General features: G+C 39.4%; 3 protein-coding genes and 1 long non-coding RNA gene across 6 annotated transcripts; 1 reads left to right on the top strand and 3 right to left on the bottom strand.

Annotated features, from left to right (window-relative positions):
* Positions 1 to 2,561: 2,561 nt before the first annotated feature.
* Positions 2,562 to 3,614, bottom strand: LOC146657491 (SUN domain-containing protein 3-like). The gene is made up of 5 exons (XM_085425614.1): positions 3,536 to 3,614; positions 3,341 to 3,441; positions 3,067 to 3,234; positions 2,891 to 2,980; positions 2,562 to 2,675 (listed from the first exon to the last, which is right to left on the bottom strand). Exons 2-5 carry the CDS (start codon positions 3,434 to 3,436, stop codon positions 2,562 to 2,564), a joined length of 468 nt encoding a protein of 155 aa, XP_085281740.1. The 5' UTR covers positions 3,437 to 3,441; positions 3,536 to 3,614.
* A 264-nt stretch (positions 3,615 to 3,878) lies between these two features.
* On the bottom strand, positions 3,879 to 4,738 carry LOC146657490 (uncharacterized). Of its 2 annotated transcripts, XR_014914063.1 has the most exons (3): positions 4,632 to 4,738; positions 4,062 to 4,152; positions 3,879 to 3,940 (listed from the first exon to the last, which is right to left on the bottom strand). It is a non-coding gene; the product is annotated as an uncharacterized LOC146657490 (long non-coding RNA). The 2 variants fall into 2 exon arrangements; XR_014914062.1 differs by having other exon boundaries at positions 4,062 to 4,730.
* Positions 4,739 to 8,376: 3,638 nt separating this feature from the next.
* On the top strand, positions 8,377 to 11,244 carry LOC146657489 (uncharacterized). Of its 2 annotated transcripts, XM_085425611.1 has the most exons (5): positions 8,377 to 8,664; positions 9,074 to 9,232; positions 9,846 to 9,975; positions 10,194 to 10,327; positions 10,400 to 11,244. In XM_085425611.1, the coding sequence occupies exons 2-5, from the start codon at positions 9,230 to 9,232 to the stop codon at positions 11,174 to 11,176; spliced, it is 1,044 nt and encodes a 347-aa protein (XP_085281737.1). In that variant the 5' UTR covers positions 8,377 to 8,664; positions 9,074 to 9,229; the 3' UTR covers positions 11,177 to 11,244. The 2 variants fall into 2 exon arrangements, with proteins under 2 accessions (XP_085281737.1, XP_085281736.1); XM_085425610.1 differs by lacking the exon at positions 9,074 to 9,232.
* An 845-nt stretch (positions 11,245 to 12,089) lies between these two features.
* Positions 12,090 to 16,512, bottom strand: LOC146657488 (uncharacterized). The gene is made up of 15 exons (XM_085425612.1): positions 16,384 to 16,512; positions 15,181 to 15,253; positions 14,911 to 14,972; positions 14,757 to 14,816; positions 14,515 to 14,638; positions 14,305 to 14,429; positions 13,998 to 14,208; positions 13,879 to 13,908; positions 13,625 to 13,744; positions 13,055 to 13,145; positions 12,872 to 12,933; positions 12,718 to 12,777; positions 12,529 to 12,609; positions 12,334 to 12,434; positions 12,090 to 12,226 (listed from the first exon to the last, which is right to left on the bottom strand). The coding sequence occupies exons 10-15, from the start codon at positions 13,141 to 13,143 to the stop codon at positions 12,137 to 12,139; spliced, it is 483 nt and encodes a 160-aa protein (XP_085281738.1). The 5' UTR covers positions 13,144 to 13,145; positions 13,625 to 13,744; positions 13,879 to 13,908; positions 13,998 to 14,208; positions 14,305 to 14,429; positions 14,515 to 14,638; positions 14,757 to 14,816; positions 14,911 to 14,972; positions 15,181 to 15,253; positions 16,384 to 16,512; the 3' UTR covers positions 12,090 to 12,136.
* Positions 16,513 to 21,976: the final 5,464 nt, after the last annotated feature.

Here is a 21,976-nt window from a genome sequence, read left to right as displayed (position 1 = left end):
TTTTTAACTTGCATTCACAGCGTAAAGTAACCCTAAATAAAAATATAAATAAATTGGATTACTACATATCTCTGAAGATAAATACAAATAAAAAAAACTCCAGGAATAAATTTGAATTAAAAAGTTTTTCTTTTCTTTTCTTTTCTTATGGACTCAAATAAGTTTTGCTGAAAAACTGAATATGGAACAAGCAAAGCTTAATACTAAACAATATATATATATATATATTAGCTGTAGCTAATATATATATATATATATAGCTTCAAATTTGGCCCACGGGCCAGAGTTTGACACCTATGATTTAAATGGACAAGTCATTTTTTGAACTGAGGAGACCAGTTGCTCGACCTTTGGGAAAGGATTATCCCATTGTTATATATAAACCTTTCTGATGTCAGTTTTGACAAGACTCCCAATAGAACTGGCTGAGATGTCAGTATTTGTCAGTATGTATGTCAGTATTTTTATTTATAAATCACCTAGAGCTCCAAGCCATGACAGTGTCTCAGAATTTACACGTGTTTTACGGATGTTTGTGTTTTAGAGAGGTAGGCACATATGTACCTCTTTCCTGGTTGGACATGTTGGCACTGATTTTAGAGCAGTTCTTGTGTTGTTGTATTGTGTGTTATGGATTCAGCACTGAAGCAGATGCTGATTAGCAGACCTAGTTTGACTGAGCAAACTCACTGCAATTTTTTTATTTTTTGCCTAGACAACAACACTGTGATCAAGATGAAAAACAAAACAAAATAACATTTGCATCTTTTCTCAGTTTATCTATTAAATGTATTACTCTTTTACAGGTCCAGCCAAGGAGTTCCTGCTTAATCTGTGAATGAGTAATACATCTGTGAATAAGTGAGTTGAGTGACTGAGCTGACTGTCTCTGTGTGGGATCAGATAGTAGAAGGAGATGTTCTCTGTCCCTCCTGATGGTGCCTGAAGGACTATCTAGGAAATATGAATGTGGGGTGAAATGAGGGAACATCACCTTGCCTGAAGTCTTTGTGTCTTGACGCACACTTGCTGTCATGGTGTGACTGGGCTCAAAGCTCTCACTGGGTGTCTTTGGTTGAAGGATGTAGTGTCTTGTATCCTTCTCATCTGAGGGATCGTCCATTAGCCTACATCAGGAGGCTCCACAATGCTGCAGCCAAGTGGCTGCAACCCAGCCCAATGGAGGGGGAAGTTAAGCTGCTGAACATGCTGACACTGCAGCAGTTGATGGAGGGGCTCCCAACAGGAAAAGCAGAGAGGGTCTGCTGTTATCGGCCAGTGAACCTCGAGCTGGCTGTGACGCTTGCTGAGGATCACTTGGCAGCACGGCAGACCCTGGTCCAACCAAACCCTGGTTTGACCTGTGGCTTTTCTGGAGGCAGAGAGGGTGGAGGTTAGGTTTGTGAATGGCGACATCCCATAGTGCCACTGCAGGTCTTGTTTGAGTGGATTGGCATGGATCTCATCGAGCCATTTCAACGCTTTGTATTAGTGGCGGATGTGTAATCTGGTGGATTATGCAACATGATATCCCGAAGCACTGCTGCTGTGCACCATTTTGGCAAAGAGTGTGGTGCAGGCCCAGTTTCAGATCATCTCATGAGTCAGCATCCCGAAAGAGACAATGACTAACCAGGGCACATTATTCATGTCTCACACATTAAAGGAACTGTACGAATTACTGGGAATTAAATCTGTTTAGACTGTTCTGTTCATGTTTGGGAGATTAACACAGGAGCAGGTATCATTTGCCCATCTTTTTCACTCTTAGCTGCTGTTTTTTTCTTTATTGAGAAAAGAGACAAAACACTCCATCCCCGTATTGACTACTGCACCCTTAACCAGATTACAGTTAAAAACAAGTTCCACTACCTCTTCCTTTTTTCCACCTTTGAACTCCTGCAGGGTACGTCCATCTTTTCCAAACTGGAAATGCTTACCATCTGGTTAGGATTCGTGAGGGCAACAAATGGAAAACAGCCTTCAACACCCACCTTGGGTATTTAAGGTGCCTGGCGATGCTGTTCGTCCTCACAAATGTCCCAGCTTTTTTCCTAGCTCTTGTTAATGATGTCCTCAGGAATTTTATTTTATTTTTCTTGTTATTGTCTGCCTTGACGACATCTTGATTTTTTTCTAGAACCCTCAATGAGCAACAGAGCCACGTCTGGCAAATTCTCCACAGACACCTGGATTATAGGCTCATTGTGTAAAAGTCAGTCTACTGAATGGATCTGATCCTGGAGGTCTGCCCAACTATCTGTATGTTCCTACTTCAGCTCAGTCTAAGGTATTGCATTGAGAACACACAGCAAAATTTAACTCAGTAGTTAAATTAACTGCTTATAAGTTCATAGCAAAGGAAATTTCGGTGATCTAATCTGAAAAAATATGTTGGGGAATATATTGGATCCTGCACCATCACTCAAAATAAGATGGTCCCCACTCCTCCTGCAGGTCTCCTCAAACCCCTGCCTGTACCTGGGCAGCTGTGAGCCCCCAGAGCCCAAGAATTGGTCACTCACTTACTACCCAGGTAACACAGTCATTCAAATCATTTATTAGGTAAAGAGTTTGCCATGGACCCTAAAATTATACAGGCAGGGGAAGTCTTGATCTCCAGAGTTCCACTCAATCCTAAGCTTCACATATCTGAAGATGCTGTTGTTTGTATACTGTTGACAAATGAGAGAGAGGTGGTAATGAAAAGAACCAACCAGGTTGAAAAGTAAATGCTATATAACATTGTGCGGTAGTAGCCCCTCCCAGACCAGCTGTCAGTGCATCCCAGTAAATTTTGTCATCAGTTTTTTCTTATTTGGTTACAAATTGAGCCCATTAAAAACAGCATGACTGAAAGAGCTCTAATATGTTTTTGTGTTGTACTCACTGGTAGGTTGAAGGTCTGAAATTCTCTTCCTTGGCTGTCATATAGGAAAGTTCCCAAAAAGGTCCCTTCTGCCCCTATGGTCAACATTCCCTTGAAGAAGAAGAGAGGTTTTGGTGAGAATTATAATACAAAAAAACGTGAAATCTTTAGACTATCAACAAAATCATGTCACTCACATAGGCAGAAAACACTCTTGGGGCGCTTTTTTTGGTTCCATCGGGCGACTGGTGTTTTCGGAGATGTCCCAGTGTCAGGGCAGTGATGGAGACTGGGTGGAACAGTGAGATGATTACACTCTGACCTGCCAGGGGCCAGCAGTTCCCTGGAGGCACAGGCAAATATTCCTGAGGAAAGAAATTAATTATTACGCTGCCCAGAGTTCATAAATGTAAACTTTTTCTCCATGTTATATCACTTTGAATCCTGCTGTGCAAACTATGTCATTCTTACTTGGATTACTCTTCTACTGGCCCTGGAGGGGTCCACCCACTGCATACATTTGCGCACAGAGTTCTCTGTCCATGAGGAAACCCCGCTTTGGATCATGGCTCCTGAATTCACACAAATCACAGACAAATTATTTGTTTTCTTTGTGTACATTCATGTATAAATGATGATGAGACAGATGAAGATGGCGATCTTTACCTTGAGATTCAAAAATTGGCTGAGTGTCTGCTGTTTCTGCTTCTTTTTTGCTGTTTATGGAAATTGTGCAGCTCACAATTCCTAAGAGACACGAAGTAGAGAGGTTAGGGGTGGATGTGGGGACAAATGGTCCAGGTTTTACTTGTGTGTTAGGAAGGATTGTCTGACAGAAAGTTCTGACTCACTCACCAAAAGTCAGAAGGGGCAGCAGTAAGAAAGCGGTGATGGTCTTTAAAAGTCTTGTTTTGTCTGCAAAGAGAGAACCACAGGGGAGTTTACAGTCTGATAACAGAATCTTCTTCTCTCATTCTAAATGATGTTAAAATTGAGTAGTGGTCCTTACTTTGCTGTATGCGAGGGTTCATAAAGGGACCTCGTCTCCTATGTTTTCTCCGACGGAAGACCCTAAAAGATGACACACAAGTTTAAAGACTTATTCTACAGGTGAAGATTTACACCGTCGGTACGCCTGAGGATGTTTTATCCAGAATGTAGCGTGCAGTCCCAAAAGCATCCACACACATACTTGTATGAGGTCTCTTTATATGAAATATTTGGAGCTCCGTCTTCCCTATAATAGCCTGACTCCTGCAGGCGGAGGCTTCTTCGTGCCATCACTGTAAAATGGCAGAAAGACAGAAAATGATCAGTGATTCACTCTTTAAACACAAGATGCATTCATCACTATGTAAAATCAAAACTTATTATTAAAAGCTGTTTACTTTCTCTACTTAGAATCATTCAATATATTTAACATCCTAAGACCTGGCCTCCACATATGTGCACACAACACATTTTGGGTTGTCTAGACCAAAATGCAAAATTTTGCTCTACAAGGGGCTGATATCCACTTATGAGGACATTATACTGCCATTGAGATTTAAAGTGAATGTCCTCATATGTGGATCTCATTTTTCTCAGAAACAAAAATCAGGTCGAAACAAACAAAAAAAAGTAATTCTTTGTTTTTACAGCCCAAATAACAAAGAGAAATTAAAAAGGCATGCCATGAAAGAGTTCAGGTCTTAGGAGGTAAAACAAATCTTTGCATCTCTGCTGCAATAAGTCTTTAAAGCAATGTGCACCAAGCTCATACCTTTAGGGATCAGGTGTTCACCTGTCTCTGGCTGATCTTTAGTGGATCAGTGTATGCTTGTCGTTTTTTCTCTCTCTCGCTGCAATCACAGGTATCTGAGTATGCTGAATGCTGCAAACACGAAGGTTTACTAATAAATTAATTTTTTTTCAAATCCAAAAACATTCTGTCTGACACAGTTGCCATGGAAGCACGTGTAAACACTGTCAGCAGAGTTGCTATAATTCGTCATTTTTTCACATCACCGCAACTTTTTCCCTCTTAAAAAAAATGCACGTTACCAATGCAGTGCTTAACACTCTAAACTGGTGTTTATTTAACTGTGGCATCTCTCCTTTGTCTCCCAGTAGACATGATTTAGGTGATCTGGACAAATTACAAGGTATCCATCCCTGCATATAATTCAATACACTGTTCCAAACTGGAAAAAACAGCCGGCATTCCCAGAGGGCGTGTATCAGTACCTTTACTTGTCGACATTTCCAACACAAGTCCTCTCTACCAACACCCATTCAATACAGCGCTGAAGGAGTATAATAATATATATTAAGAATTTTGTGCTGCATAAATCCCTCCTTATCTATCGGGTTACTTTCGTGTGTTATTGTAACTCTTCCTTTTAAACAGTTTCTTATTTGTAAATACTTCCAAAAATGACAATAGCGCTCCAAACAAAACTTATTTGTAATATTCTCATATGACATGAAAAAATCTCCCTCAAATAAGTCACAACAGTTCTGATACCTCTTCTTAGCCATTGTGCCCAGTAAACAGTCTGCTTACCAATTTTTATTTTAAGATTATCCCACAAGGTGGCATACTTTTAAGGCACAAGTTTATATTTTTATGCACGTCCAACCACACCATTTTTGAAATTTCAAAATAGGATTTTGCATCTTACCCTCTTTATTTACTTTTTGTGATAAAATATAAATTGGTGTGGATGGAGATGCAAGCTCTTGTTCTATTAAAATCCAATCTATATCGGTTTTCATTGCGCAATGTTTGCCTAATCTAGCCATTTTTAAAAGAGATGCTTTAATACTCTATATTGCCTAGGTCTATTCCCTCTTCTTTTTTTTGGTTGGGAAAGTCGATTAATGTTAATAAGGGGTTCGAACCCTTCCAAAGAAAATCTTTTATCATATTATTATAGCTTTGGAACGTCTGTCGCGGGATACACATGGGCAACATTCCTGTATAATAGCTGATGACTGTTGATATAACCATTTTTACTGTTTACTTTTCCCCACAATGTCAAACTAGTTTACTCAATTTATCCAAATTTTTATTGATTTTGCTTATTAATTTTCCCACACTGTTAGCCATAATATCCTCAATATTTGGGTTCAATTCAATTACAACACACTTCATTCCTTTGTCCACCCACTTAAAGTTAAAGCCCAATATTAGGTTATGACTACAAGTTTGGGAAACTGGCATCACCTCTGATTTATGCCAATTAACTTTGTACTCCAAAAACAATGAATAATTATCAGTCACCTCTAATAGTGTTGTGATATAATTAGCAGGGTCTTGGCTTAATACCAGAACATCATCTGTGTACAGGAACAATTTGTGTTCTCTACCTTCCCCAAATACACCTTTAATCTCTGCATTTTCTCTGAATAGCTAATGGCTCTGAAAAGATGGTAAATAGAAGTGGACCTAAATTACATCCTTGACGTGTTGATCTAGAAATACTCAAAAAAGGAGAGAGTACCCCATTCGTAAATACAGCTTCTTCTGGCCTCAAATATATGGTTCTAATCCATCTGCAAAAGTTGTCGCCTAATTCAAATTTTTCCAGGGTCCTAAACAGATATTTCCACTCCACCGTATCAAGTCCTTCTGTGCATTTAAATATGGAGCCAGTGCAGGATTTGTGTCTATTCTTGATAAACCCTACTTGATCTTTATGAATAATTTGTGGTAGTACAACCTCCAGCCTCTTTGTTAGTACTTTGGATAGAATTTTGTAATCCACATTGATTAAATTTATCAGTCTGTAATTGCCTGGATCCGTTAAATCTTTGTCGCCTTTGGAACTACTGATATTATGGCCAGATTAAAACTTGCAGGGGGCCGTCCATATTCAAAGGCTTCATGTAATACTCAGTTAAAAATGGACGTAGCAAATCTCTAAATTTGTGATAAAACTCTGCTGGGAGGCCATCTATTCCTGGTGACTTTCCAGCTTTCATTGCACAGATCCTTCCTTTACTTTGCCTCTGTTAGGGGAGTTTGCAATTTGTCAGAATTGGAATATTCTTAAATGCCTAAGTCAGTCACCTGATCTTATCCCAGTTGAGCATACATTTCACTTGTTGAAGACAAACTTTGAACAGAAAGGCCCACAAACAAACAGCAACTGAAAGCCGCTGCAGTAAAGGCCTGACAGGGCATTAAAAAGGAGGAAGCCCAGCATCTGGTGATGTCCATGAGTTCAAGAACTAGGCTGTCATTGTAAGTAAAGGGTTTTTTTTAATCAAGTATTAGAAATGGACATTTATTTTTCTGTTATTTAATTTGTCAATTACTTTGAATCCCCTGAAATTAAGGGATTGTGTTAAAAACGCTTTAGCTCCTCACATTTTTATGCAATCTTTTCATTCAACACACCAACTAGTTAAAACTGCAGGAATGTCTTAAAGACATAAAGACCTGGATGACTAAACTCTCTGAAGAGCCTTCAGTTGATCCAAAATGCTGCAGCAAGAGTACTGACAGGAACTAGAAAAGAGAGCATATTTCTATATTGCCTTCTCCTTTCTCTGTTTAATCTGTAATCAAATTTAAAATCCTGTTCCTCACATACAAGGTGTTGAATAATCATTCCCCATCTTAATGACCCTATTGTACTGTATCACCGCTGACAAGCTCTTCATTCTCAGACTGCTGTTTTACTTGTGGTTCATAGAGCATTTAAAAGTAGAATGGGAGGCACAGCCTTCTTCAGCTTTCAGACCCCTCTTCTGTAGAACCAGCTCTCAGTTTGGATTCAGGACACAGACGCCGTCTCTGCTGTTAAGATTAGATTTAAAACTTTAATAAAGTGTATACTTAGGACTGGATCCGGTGACCCTGAATCCTCCCTTAGTTACACTGCAATAGGTGTTGGCTTCTAGGGGATGCATTGAGTGTTTCCTCTTCAGTCACCTTTCTCACTCACTATGTGTTTATACATCTCTCTGCATTTGATTATTAGCTATTAAACAATGAATACATATTACCAACTCTGTTATTAGTAATTATGCCACAAACATCAAAGACAAATCCTTATATGGTTGGAACAGAACCATGTAAGGATTTGTCTTATAATAATTTAAAGTTAGACCTAACAACATAAAAAAACCAAAACTAAAGACCATAAGTTATTGTTTTTTTTTTTACCTGTCCCAGTTTCTCCAGTAATGTACAGCATTCATTTGTTGATTATTTATCAAACATAAAATTCTCACCCTTTTATTCTGCTTTTAAAAAAAGAAAAGAAGAAAAAAGATAGTGGTTTATATTTTAAAACACTGTCGCCAAAAGAAAAAAAAAAGACTTCTTGTGGAATTCATATTCATTTTCTTTTATATATTTTTTTCTCATTAATGCAGTTGTACTGTGTATTTTTCCAATTTGTTTTGCAGGAAAGTATTTTAAAGAAGAATTAGATAAAGTTAAAAGCGACACCAGCCAGGAAACGGCTCTTTCTAATCTGTAGCGATGACAGGAAGTACGTAAAAGTTCGCGCATGTGTAAAGCAAATCTTACCCTGCGAGTCATCGCTGAGGGTTTAAAGCATATGTTTTTGTTTCTGTTTCGTGTGCAGTCATTTGTGTTGATCTTTTTATTACTTTGATTTGCAGTGACTCTTCCCGCAGGAACATTTCTATGGGACAGCACTTAATTGAGACTTCCAGTAATGTCAGGTTGCTCGGTTATCCCTCTGACGTTACCGCAGCGGGACGGGGGCACGAGGAGGATTCGTTTCATTCACCTGGTGGGTCTGACATCGTTCAGACTGACAGAGAGCACCAAACAGGTGAGTTAATGGTTCACAGGTAGTCCAAGAGGGTGATGTATTACCACCAGCATAATAAACACATCTCCTTACTTGCAGGACGGTCGCAGACTTTCTAATTGGATAGTGATAAGTAATGTTTAACAAATAAGTACTGTAGCTAACTAAAAACAAAAAACAGCTTAGTAAAATAAATAAATAAATAAATAAAGCTTGACTAATACTATACTGCAGTTTTACACTCATCGGGCATTTTATTAAGTACACCTTACTAGTACTGGGTTGGGCCTACTGTTGCCTCCAGAGCCAGCTTAAATCTTTGTGGCACAGATTCAACAAGGAGCTGGGTACCTTCCTCTGAGATTTTGATCACACACAGCTCCTGCAGATTTGTCGGCTGAACATCCATGATGTGAATCTCCTGTTCCAGGACATCCTCCTGGAGTTGGACCTGGTGGCTGTGGCGGCCATGTGTGTACAGTGAACTCATTTTCGCTGCCAGTTTGAGATTATTTGAGCTTTGTGACATGCTATGTTATCCTCCTGGAAGCAGAAGATGGGTAAACTGTGGTCATAAAAGCTGGACATGGTGAGCAACAATACTCAAGTAGCCTGTTGAAATTCTGTTCAGTTGGCACTAAGAGTCCCAAATTAAACTTTGCTCCACCCAAACCCGCAAAATGTAGCGTCAGTTTCTTTTCTTAGCTGACAGGAGTGACACCCAGTGTGGATTTCTTCTGCTGTAGTCAATCTGCTAAAAGCTTCAACATGTTGTCCATTCGCAGATGCTCTTCTGCATAATTTAGGTGGGATGAGTGGATGTTTGAGTGGTTCTTGCCTTCCTTTCAGCTGAAAACTCAAAAGTCTGGCCAGACTACTTTGACCTCTGGCATCAAGACATTTTCACCCAGAGAAATTCTCTGTAAAAGCATGTTTGTGTGGCTAAAGTCCCAACAACCATGTCACATTCAAAGTCACTTAAATCATGTTTTTTCTCCATTCTGATGCTCGCGTTGAACTTCAGCGGGTTGTCTTGGTCATGTCTACATGCACAAATGCACTGGGGTGCTGGCATGTCATTGGCTTATTATAGACTCACATTAATGAGCAGTTGAGCATGTATACCATTAACATGGTCAGGCAGTGTACGTTATTGTCAGGCTTTATACGGCGGTGGCTTATATTCATCCTCTCTGTTTCAGGGTTCAACGATTCCGCTCTATTTGGGAGCCGATCTCCTCTCAAAGACTGATGTGCGTACAGAAAACCATCCAAGACACCATGCCAAGTTTGCCAAGAAAGGCCTTGCAACAAAAATAACTTTTTCCTCAGGTAAAATACAGACATACCAGTGGAAGTTAAACATTAACTACACCTGTGCCTCTAAAACCACGGGGTGGGTGTAGACAATCAAATGAAATAAATATGACTAGGGGGAAATAAACATAGACAAGCTCATGCTATCGCATTGATATGCACCTTATTTTTAGGTAAAAGTCACCCACCAGGACAGACACATTGTCACACTGATCCCCCTGATTGTGTTCAAGCTTTCAGGTTTCACGGCTTGAAGGTACCCTCTGCAAATAACAGCCTGTGGTTCTACAGCATTCAGGGACTTTTTCGAGTAGCCTTTGAGTTGTACAGTAAGCAAGATCAGCTTGCTGTGCTGGAGAATTTCCAGGTAAACATCATGTATACGTGATAATTTTATTTTTCTGTCACAATGCATGTTTTAATCACATCTGTCCCCTAGGATGTCTGGAAAGCACAGATCAGTGACAGCCCTCTGGAAGTGAGTTACAGCCTCAGCGTGCAGCTGGACCCTTCAGGGTCGCTCAGCCAGCGTGACTCACAATCAAAGGGTGTAATATCACAGCCTCCTTATTTCCAGGCTGACAAGGACGTGGTAGATGTTAGTAGCATGGACACTGCTGACACATCAGCAGATCATGATTATTGTTCTCTTCCCAAGCAGAGCTTACAATCTGAGCAAAGAGAAGTAGTAATATCCACAGTGAGACAAAAATTGCACCGCTTGGATGAACAGTTCTCCTCGGAGCCTCGAAGCTGCTCAGAGCAGCTGGAGACGGTCTTGCTGCTTTTGGAGAACATTGATCGCTACATAAATGGGAGACTTGAAGAAAAAGATGCGACGGAGATTGTGCTGGCTCTGCTAAAGGCCAAAGACTGGGGCCCAGTGTATTCAAGCAGCCTGCTCACTTGTATAGGACGTTGGCTTGGCCAGCAGTTTCATGCAGCCAACAGCAGCATCAGCCAGAAGGTGGAGGGCTTTAAACTTCAGCACATTGAGCGCATCAGCGACCTGCCACCTGCTGAGGAACTAGCCACAGAGCTGTTCCCTGAAGCGATGCGGACGCTGCTGCTTCACTGGATGGGCTTAAGTGAGGACTTCAGCCTTGAAAAGAGACGCAGCGAATACCCAATCCTGCTCCTCATCCTCGAGTTTGCCAACCACAACCTCATCACTGGCGTAGCTCATGTGTTGTACTCCAGTCTTATATGCAGGTAAAAGTGTCAACATAAGACCTGTTTTTCAATGGAACAACGTTTTATATTCAAATAAAGGTTTATTTTGTGCGTGTGTGTACATTACTATACATATGACTCCTCTTAGGTTGGGTAAGGTTCAGTATTAGCAAAAACATTTGTTACACAGTACCCTGAAAAAATCTCCAGATTCTCATTTCTTACTTTTGCTAGGAAAAGAGATATGGGTGGAGATTGATCAAAACACACTATCTAATATAGAAAGAACAGTGGCTGAGATCCAAACAAGCTTAAAGTCAGTATCTGGTTGTGACCACCTTTATTAGTGTTTCATTGTGTTTTTACTGTCTAGGTATGTTTTTGCTGCATTGACAGTGTGCTTGGGGTCACTGTTATGCTAAAAAAATAAAACCTCTGACCATCAGATATTTCCAGGTGGTATTGACTGGTGGATCAAAATCTGACTGTACTTTTCTGGGTTCACAGTTCAATCAGTTTTGATTAAATCTCTGGCACCACTGGCTGAAATGCAGCTCTATGACAGAGCCTCCACCATGTTTTACACACAGTAGCAGAAGATACAGTTGTACCTCTCTTCTGAACTTGTCTGTATATCGTGACGATGATTTGAACCAAAAATGTAAAATATGGATTCATCTCTCCATCAGACCCGTTGTCACTGATTTTCAGGTACTGTTTATCTGCTGTGGGCTAGTTTTTGGGTTTTTAGGTCCTCCACTTGTCCAGTTTCTTCTGATTTATTTTATTGATACAATGCACACTATCCTGAGATATGCCAGGTTCATGGCTAAAGGTTCTTTGGGAATCACCTTGGTGGTGTAAACATTATTTTTGAAACACGTTATGATCCAACCATATCACATAAAAGGAAATGCTGCGACGTGTTCTAAAACTTTTTTAAGACACAAAATTTATTTATTTGAAACACATTAAAAAGTACAAAAGAACATTTGAAACACATTTACTCCTCCCCACTCATCTCTGTGCAGGACAATTTACAGGAATTGTCCTGCAGGGGCCAGCAGTTCCCTGGAGGCCCAGGTAAATATTCCTGAGGAAAGAAAATTAATTATTACGCTGCCCAGAGTTCATAAATGTAAACTTTTTCTCCATGTTATATCACTTTAAATCTTGCTGTGCAAACTATGTCATTCTTACTTGGATTACTCTTCTACTGGCCCTGGAGGGGTCCACCCACTGCATACATTTGCGCACAGAGTTCTCTGTCCATGAGGAAACCCCGCTTTGGATCATGGCTCCTGAATTCACACAAATCACAGACAAATTATTTGTTTTCTTTGTGTACATTCATGTATAAATGATGATGAGACAGATGAAGATGGCGATCTTTACCTTGAGATTCAAAAATTGGCTGAGTGTCTGCTGTTTCTGCTTCTTTTTTGCTGTTTATGGAAATTGTGCAGCTCACAATTCCTAAGAGACACGAAGTAGAGAGGTTAGGGGTGGATGTGGGGACAAATGGTCCAGGTTTTACTTGTGTGTTAGGAAGGATTGTCTGACAGAAAGTTCTGACTCACTCACCAAAAGTCAGAAGGGGCAGCATCAAGAAAGTGATGATGTGCTTTAAAAGTCTTGTTTTGTCTGCAAAGAGAGAACCACAGGGGAGTTTACAGTCTGATAACAGAATCTTCTTCTCTCATTCTAAATGATGTTAAAATTGAGTAGTGGTCCTTACTTTGCTGTATGCGAGGGTTCATAAAGGGACCTCGTCTCCTATGTTTTCTCCGACGGAAGACCCTAAAAGATGACACACAAGTTTAAAGACTTATTCTACAGGTGAAGATTTACACCGTCGGTACGCCTGAGGATGTTTTATCCAGAATGTAGCGTGCAGTCCCAAAAGCATCCACACACATACTTGTATGAGGTCTCTTTATATGAAATATTTGGAGCTCCGTCTTCCCTATAATAGCCTGACTCCTGCAGGCGGAGGCTTCTTCGTGCCATCACTGTAAAATGGCAGAAAGACAGAAAATGATCAGTGATTCACTCTTTAAACACAAGATGCATTCATCACTATGTAAAATCAAAACTTATTATTAAAAGCTGTTTACTTTCTCTACTTAGAATCATTCAATATATTTAACATCCTAAGACCTGGCCTCCACATATGTGCACACAACACATTTTGGGTTGTCTAGACCAAAATGCAAAATTTTGCTCTACAAGGGGCTGATATCCACTTATGAGGACATTATACTGCCATTGAGATTTAAAGTGAATGTCCTCATATGTGGATCTCATTTTTCTCAGAAACAAAAATCAGGTCGAAACAAACAAAAAAAAGTAATTCTTTGTTTTTACAGCCCAAATAACAAAGAGAAATTAAAAAGGCATGCCATGAAAGAGTTCAGGTCTTAGGAGGTAAAACAAATCTTTGCATCTCTGCTGCAATAAGTCTTTAAAGCAATGTGCACCAAGCTCATACCTTTAGGGATCAGGTGTTCACCTGTCTCTGGCTGATCTTTAGTGGATCAGTGTATGCTTGTCGTTTTTTCTCTCTCTCGCTGCAATCACAGGTATCTGAGTATGCTGAGTATGCTGAATGCTGCAAACACGAAGGTTGACTAATAAATTTATTTTTTTTCAAATCCAATAACATTCTGTCTGACGCAGTTGCCATGGAAGCACGTGTAAACACTGTCAGCAGAGTTGCTATAATTCGTCATTTTTTCACATCACCTGTCACCCGCAACTTTTTCCCGACCGCATCTTAAAAAAATGGACAAAATAAAAAAAAACAGCTTAATAAAATAAATAAATAAAGCTTGACTAATACTATACTGCAGTTTTACACTCACCGGGCATTTTATTAAGTACACCTTACTAGTACTGGGTTGGGCCTACTGTTGCCTCCAGAGCCAGCTTAATCTTTGTGGCACAGATTCAACAAGGAGCTGGGTACCTTCCTCTGAGATTTTGATCACACAAAGCTCCTGCAGATTTGTCGGCTGAACATCCATGATGTGAATCTCCTGTTCCAGGACATCCTCCTGGAGTTGGACCTGGTGGCTGTGGCGGCCATGTGTGTATACAGTTCATAAATGTAAACTTTTTCTCCATGTTATATCACTTTAAATCTTGCTGTGCAAACTATTTCATTCTTACTTGGATTACTCTCCTCTTGGCCCTGGTGGGGTCCACCCAGTGCATAAATTTGCACAACCACCACTTTGCAGAGTTCTCTCTAGGCAAGTATGTCCACGAGGAGACGTCGCTTAGGATCATGGCTCCTGAATTCACACAAATCACAGACAAATTATTTGTGTTCTTTGTGTACATTCATGTATAAATGATGAAACAGATGAAGATCCTTACCTTGAGATTCTGAGGTGAAATTTGGCAGAGTGTCTGCCACAGGATGAACCTCTGTCATCTGTTGCCTCAGAGACGTACGTTACTAATTGTTTGCTTTTGGTGAAAATTGTGTAGCTCACAATTCCTGGGAGACACAAAGTAGAGAGGTTAGGGGTGGATGTGAGTACAAATGGGCCAGTTTTACTTGTGTGTTAGAAAGGACTGTCTGACAGTATAGAATCAGAAGGTTCTGAGTCACTCACCAAAAGTCAGAAGGGGCAGCATCAAGAAAGTGATGATGTGCTTTAAAAATCTTGTTTTGTCTGCAAAGAGAGAACCACAGGTGAGTTTACAGTTTGATAACAGAATCTTCTTCTTCCATTTTAAATAATGTTAAAATTGAGTAGTGGTCCTTACTTTGCTGTGTGTGAGGGTTCATAAAGGGATCTTGTCTCCTGTATTTTCTCTGACAGAAGACCCTAAAAGATGACACACAAGTTTAAAGACTTATTCTACAGGTGAAGATTTACATTGTCGGTACCAAGCAGGGCCGTGCAGAGAGGTTTAAAGGGGCGGGTGCTTAAAGCTAAAAAGGGGCACATTGAGCCAGGCTGAATAACAACAACACACATTCATCAAGAATCTAATATGGGCAACAAGGCAAAGCAAACGTAGCCGATGTTTTACCTGATGGGTACAATGTTGCTGTTGAGGGGTTGCTGTGGATAGTGCTGGAGGGCAGGGCTGTGTTGATCTGAGACTGTAGACATTAAAAAGTCCATAGGAGAGATGGTAGCTGATTAAACAAGTGTCATGAGATAATAACTAAATGCAAAGATTGGTGACAGCGCTTAGGCTCTGCCTGTGAATCACTCTTTGCTTCTCTTCTTCCTTCCATCCCATCTTTTCATATATCACTCTCCACTTGCTGTCTATCTGAGAACAAGGCACAACTTGCTATTGCAATAAACTATAATTTAATTATCCACACCTAACAACTCTTGCACTTAATCTATAATAAAATGATGAGAGAAAAATGTTATAGCACTGCCTTACTAAAGGCCTCACACAGCTCCTACTGTTTCCTCCTCATGTCCTTACCAGCCATGTCTGGACAATGTTATATCATGAGTAATAATTTAAAATAATCCATATACATAAAACACACACACGCACGCACACACAGTGACATTTTAGACCTTCTTCAGAATACTGTATATACTATGGGCATCATGGTGCTGATCCAGAATCCTTACATTATTATTTATTACTAGAGCTACAATAATAAAGCAATGAGGAGGGGGAAGTAATAAATATGAAATAATGTCATTATGATGATTCCATTTGTTTCACTATCCACTCTGTGCAGGGCAAAGCTTATTACATGTTTAAACTGTAGAGATACAATCATTTTACTGCTGTAAAATCCAACTTTTGTCTTATTTAAAATATAAATCTAATATAATCTGCTTCTTAATGTATGTTCTTTAAAATACAGCGTGTGTTTTTTAATATATTATAATTATAATAATTATTATGTGGACATGCATATTAGATCGTTTTTTAGTGAAATATAATCCCTCCAGAAAGGCAGGAAAAGCCCGGAAACTTACTTTAAAACTAAATATGTTCTAAATACTTTAAAACTAAATATGTTCCCTAAAACGGTGACAGAGCTACAGACCCATGACAGCCAAGTAGCCAGCAGCTGTGACCAGCACTACTTGTGCGGTTAATAAAAGGACAGGTAATGTTTGTCGCGCTGTTGCACACACGCACGCTCGTTTGTTTCAGTTCGTCAGTTGCAACAAGACAGCTTACCAACGTGTACGTAATAAGCAAATACTCCTGGGTGCTATACACTACAGTGTACGCTGTACACCTACTTACTGGTTTTGTGGCATCAGTCTGTGTCTCTGAGTTAACTTGTGTTTCTCCTACAGCTCCGGACCGCAAAAAATGCGCGTGCTCTTTGTGAGCTCGTTCCCGGCTCGTAATCAGCGCGTTCTGCCGTCAAGGGCGATCATTGGTTAAATGTGATCATGTGACTGATGCAAGCCAGATCCTTTTATTTAGCAAAACTGTGATTAATAGTTAAATATTATTGTTGAGGGGCACTCAACAAAAGGGCACTTTGGGCACCCATCAGGAAAGGGGCGGGTGCTCAAGCCCCTCTAGCCCCCCCTCTGCACGTGCCTGGTACCAAGGTTATTACCGTTAACGAAATAACGAAAACTAGAAGTGAAAAAACATTTTCATTAACGGAAATAAAAATAAAAAGGAGACTTTGTGAAAAAAGGAAAACTAACTAAAACCGTAATGAATGTTCACAAAACTAACTAAAATTAACTAAATTTATAACGAAAATAGTCTAGGGTGAAAATGAAGTTTAGTTTCCAGGTTTTTTCTTGCTGTGTCTCATTATGCCAGCAGGTGGCAAGTACGTTGCTCCAATTTGGGATTACTTTGAATATGACTGTGTTTTAGATAAAAGCAAGTGTCTTGTAGTGGAAAGAGACAAAATATGGGGGATATTTCTAAAGGGAAAAAAAATCCCACAAACCTTAAAGTGCACTTGAAAAGCTTGCACCTTGAGAAGGTAAGGGAGCACGCCCAACCCTCATCCCCAGAAACAGAAGCTAACCCCAGGCAAGGCAGCGTGATGCATCCCGAGACAACGCCACAAAAAACATTAATGCAGTGCTTCCAGCGGCGACCCCATGGCTACTGGTTGGTCAATTCACAGGAACATCACAAGCGAGAGGAAGCATTGACGAATATGTTTATTGGGACTGGGATATCTACACAACTATGTGAGCCAATTGGCTTCAAAAGGTTTAGCAATTCGTTGGAACCAAAATTCAGAACACCCAGTGCTGCAAGAGTTAATAGCCAAGATGGATATAGCAAGCTAAGCTGTGTTTATCTACACTACCTGCTTTGCAGATGCTGTGGTAATTGTGTCTACTAAATTTTTCTTAATTACAAAGCCATATATATTTTATAGTTGTCTGGTATCAATGGCTGTTCATATACACACACACACACACACACACACACACACACATATATATATATATATATATATATATATATATATATATATAGTTTTTTTTTTTTTTTTAAAGAACCCATAGGTGGAAATGTGGGTTGTCGGTCTTTGCGTGTTAGCTTTGCGACAGACTGGGGACCTGTCCAAAGTGTGGTAGCTGGAATAGCAACATACCCAAGGATAAGAGAATGATTGATATGATGAAACTGGGATTTTGTTGCAGGTAAGTATTTAAAAGAAGAATTAGATAAGGATGAGATAAGCAAGGAACTTTCTTTTTCTTTTTTAATAAGCTTTATTCACAAAACACAAATATAACTTAACAAAACACAATGTTGGGGGGTTTCGTAAAAGAACAAATAGATACAGTCTAGAAAAGAATCACATAATATTGAACAGGGAACATAAGTTTATAGTTTTGACAGCTTTTACATTTTGGGAATGTTGTATGGTTTTAATATAATGTTTGGTTTCATTTAAATAGCACTGAAAGGATGGTTTTGCTTTATAAAATTTAGATGTATATGAAATTTAGCCAGTAATATCATTAAATTAATTAAATAAAGTATTTTTGTATTTTGTCTATGTCTGCCATTGAAGAAATTAATTTCACCAAAACAATAACAACAATTTAAATTAAAAAAAAAAAATCTGCGTTTTCAAAAATACCCGTGTACGTGTGGACGTAGCCTTAATATAATGAATTCTATTCTTCGATATAAAGTTATAAAGAAGCCCACCAGAGTTTTTTTATTTACATCAAGAGACAAAGCAGCATAAGTTAGACGAGATAATCCCTCCGCTTTCGTGAGTAAAACTCTCTCTATAATGGATAAATCCTGCTGGAGCCAAGCATTTAGCTTAAGTTGCATTTTATGCTAAATTGGAGTGAAATTAAGGGAGCACCTGGTGGATTGATTTTTATTAATGATGATACCAAGGTAAGTGACAGACTCTTTCACTGGGATGCCAGCCATAGATAGACTGGTACAATTTCTGCAAGCAGTTCACATTTGCCAGTGTTTAAGTGGAGTCCTGAAGCTAAAGAAAAGGCATTGTGTTAATGGCTATCTGCACCTGCGATGCGTTTTTTAAAAAGAGAGTCATCAGCAAGCTGACTAATTAATATTTCTTTATCCGCAATTGTTATACTTTTCAGAGGACTGTGTTTAATATAGTCAGAGAGGAGTTGAGCACAGATTAGAAATAAGTATGGGGAGATGGGGCACCCTTGCCTGATACTGCAGTTTAAGTTAAACCTAGATGATGTACCTGCTTGTAGTTTGATGGAGCCAAAGCCTGAAAAATACCCCCAAAGCATTAGGTTCCCACCACCATGTTTGACAGTGGGGATGGTGTTCTTTGGGTTGAAGGCTTCTTTTTTTTACGCCAAATGAAGGAAACATCATTGTGACAAAACAATTAAATTTTTGTTTCATCTGACCATAACACAGGAGACCAAAGTCTGGACCATGGCCTGAATGCTGCAAACACAAAGGTTTACTAAGAAATTTAATTTATTTTAAATCCCATAACATGGGATGACGCGGTTGCCATAGAGGCATGTGTAAACGCTGTCAGCAAAGTTGCTTTAATTCATCATTTTTTCACGTTACGTGTCAACCGCAACTGTTTCCTCCATCTAAAAGAAAGAAAAAGACAGTGACGATGTTCCCATACTGTTAGCCATAATATCCCCAATATTAGGTTAGACTACAGGTTTGGGAAACTGGCATCGCCTCTGATTTATGCCAATTAATTTTGTTGGTTCCATCAGGCGACTGGTGTTTTGGGAGATGTCCCAGTGTCAAAGCAGTGATGGAGACTGGGTGGAACAGTGAGATGATTACAACCCCACTCTGACCTGCCAGGGGCCAGCAGTTCCCTGCAGGCACAGGCAAATATTCCTGAGGAAAGAAAATTAATTATTACGCTGCCCAGAGTTCATAAATGTAAACTTTTTCTCCATGTTATATCAATTTAAATCCTGCTGTGCAAACTATGTTATTCTTACATGGATTACTCTCCTATTGGCCATGGAGGGGTCCATCCATTGCATAAATTTGCACAACCGCCACAAAGTCTCCATGAGGAGACGTCGCTTAGGATCATGGCTCCTGAATTCACACAAATCACAGACAAATTATTTGTGTTCTTTGTGTACATTCATGTATAAATAATGATGATACAGATGAAGATCCGTACCTTGAGATTCTGAGGTGAAATTTGGAAGAGTGTCTGCCACAGGATGAACCTCTGTCATCTGTTGCCTCAGAGATGACACTTCTTGTTTGCTGTTTGTGAAAATTGTGTAGCTCACAATTCCTGGGAGACACGAAGTAGAGAGGTTAGGGGTGGATGTGAGGACAAATGGGCCAGGTTTTACTTGTGTGTTAGGAAGGATTGTCTGACAGAAGGTTCTGAGTCACTCACCAAAAGTCAGAAGGGGCAGCAGTAAGAAAGCGGTGATGGTCTTTAAAAGTCTTGTTTTGTCTGCAAAGAGAGAACCACAGGAGAGTTTACAGTTTGATAACAGAATCTTCTTCTTTCATTTTAAATAATGTTAAAATTTAGTGGTGGTCCTTACTTTTCTGTTTGTGAGAGTTCATACACGGATCTCGTCTCCTGTATTTTTTCTAACGGAAGACCGTAAAAGATAACACACAATACCAGAACATGTGAAATAAAGAAGCAGGTTCTTGTTTGCACCGGTCACATGTGGGGTCAATCCCATCCTTGATTTTGCTTAGTCTAGTTTTTGACCAATGGAGACGATGAACCACTTTAAACTGAATCACCACATGCTCAAGGCAGATAGATGACGAAAAAAATCCTATTGATTATCCTATGCCAAGTCTCATCTGCAATCTGTTGGCCCAGATCTCTTCCCCATTGTTCCTCTAAGTGATTGCAATGTGGGCAGTTTGTGATTACTTAACAGCTCATAAACATCAGTAACTCACTTAGCATCTGGTTTAAGATCAAAGACTTTGTGCAAAAGAGATGGAGATGGGCAGGACGGAAAACAATCAATATTAGAAACAACAAAATACTTGAGTTGAAGACACCTAAAAAAAAAAAAAAGTGACTGAGGAATCTTAAACTTGGACACCAATTGTCCAAATGAACAGAAGATATTGTCCGCGAAAAGAGCATTCATCGAAGTTACTCTGAGCTCTGTCCATATAATAACTGCCTCGTCCATTAAGGAGGGAGGAAACATACAATGTCTATGCAGTGATGCAATAAGAGAGAGCTCAGTCCGTTTAAAGTGACTTCTGAGCTGGTACCATAACTTCAGTGAATGAATAACAAGAGGATTTGTGGTGAAGCTTGAGATAGGTCCTGCCAGGGCACACAACAAGGACAACAGGGAGCCTCGATTCACTGACTACTTTTCCAGTGTTACCCATGAAAATAAATTATCATGATCTTTTACCCAGTACAATTTGAATTTATTTATTTTTGAATTTATTTATTTAAAAGGGAGAGTGCAGTTTAACATAGTTCAAGTGCAAGACATGAAACTGATGTGCCGCACATAGGTTTATAGCTACTGCTAATTTTCAATAATGCCCTTATTTTTGATGCCCAGTAATACAACAAAAGATTTGGGAGTGCTAAGCCTCCTGCGCTCTGCGATCTTTGTAATATGTCTAGGTGGCTTTTTTCCAAATAAAGGAAGAAATTTGACTATTCAAACTGTTAAAAAAAAACATTTCGTTAAAAAATTGGAAGACATTGAAAAAAATATTGAAATTTAGAAAATAAACTCACCTTGATGATATTTATTCTACCACCCAGCGAAAGAGGCAAGAACTCCCATTTTCCAAAGTCCTCTTTTAACTTAGACAATAAAGGAAGATAGTTTTATACAAGTATTTGTATCAGAAACTCACTCTTCCCAAAATTCACTTTATATCCAGAAATTGTCCCAAATTCCTTATGTATATCCAGAAGTTTGGGGAGGCTATTCGGAGGGTTGGAAATAAATAAAAGCATGTCGTCGGCATAAAGAGAGACTTGATGTTCAATACCACCTCGATGTCTTCCCTCAACATCAGCACATTGTCTCAGAGCTATAGCTAGTGGTTCAATTACGATGGCATAAAGAAGAGGAGGCAGAGGACATCGCTTTCATGTACCGCGTTGGAGCTCAAAGAAGGGGGACAAATTATTATTGGTCCAGACAGCTGCTAGAGGGGAACAATACAATACTTTTATCCAAGATACAAAATTACTCCTGAAGCCAAATTTTTTAAGCGTATGAAAAACAAAATCCCATCTCACCCGATCAAACGGCTTTTCTGTGTCAAGCGAAATTACGGTTTCCAATGTATTACCTTTAACATGGGTATAAATTATATTTAATAGACATCTAATATTAAAAAAATAAAGCCTATTTTTAAGAAAGCCCGTCTTGTCTGGTGA

This window comes from Rhamphochromis longiceps, linkage group LG12 (assembly GCF_057381845.1).
Source record: "Rhamphochromis longiceps isolate RC_006_pf linkage group LG12, R_longiceps_female_GT1.1, whole genome shotgun sequence".
NCBI lineage: Eukaryota > Metazoa > Chordata > Actinopteri > Cichliformes > Cichlidae > Rhamphochromis > Rhamphochromis longiceps.
The sequence above is the reverse complement of the archived record's forward strand: the minus strand, read 5'-3'. Positions and strand labels throughout refer to the sequence as shown.

Coding starts and splice junctions, on each gene's coding strand:
- LOC146657491 (XM_085425614.1), bottom strand. CDS start 3,436: ATGATCCAAAGCGGGGTTTCCTCATGGACAGAGAACTCTGTGCGCAAA. Junction 3,235..3,340: donor CCAGTAGAAGAGTAATCCAA/GTAAGAATGACA, acceptor TTCTTTCCTCAG/GAATATTTGCCTGTGCCTCC. Junction 2,676..2,890: donor TTCAGACCTTCAACCTACCA/GTGAGTACAACA, acceptor ATTTGTCAACAG/TATACAAACAACAGCATCTT.
- LOC146657489 (XM_085425610.1), top strand. CDS start 8,545: ATGTCAGGTTGCTCGGTTATCCCTCTGACGTTACCGCAGCGGGACGGG. Junction 9,976..10,193: donor AAAAATAACTTTTTCCTCAG/GTAAAATACAGA, acceptor ATTGTGTTCAAG/CTTTCAGGTTTCACGGCTTG. Junction 10,328..10,399: donor CTGTGCTGGAGAATTTCCAG/GTAAACATCATG, acceptor TCTGTCCCCTAG/GATGTCTGGAAAGCACAGAT.
- LOC146657488 (XM_085425612.1), bottom strand. CDS start 13,143: ATGGCACGAAGAAGCCTCCGCCTGCAGGAGTCAGGCTATTATAGGGAA. Junction 12,934..13,054: donor TATAAAGAGACCTCATACAA/GTATGTGTGTGG, acceptor GTCATCTTTTAG/GGTCTTCCGTCGGAGAAAAC. Junction 12,435..12,528: donor GCCAATTTTTGAATCTCAAG/GTAAAGATCGCC, acceptor GTGTGAATTCAG/GAGCCATGATCCAAAGCGGG.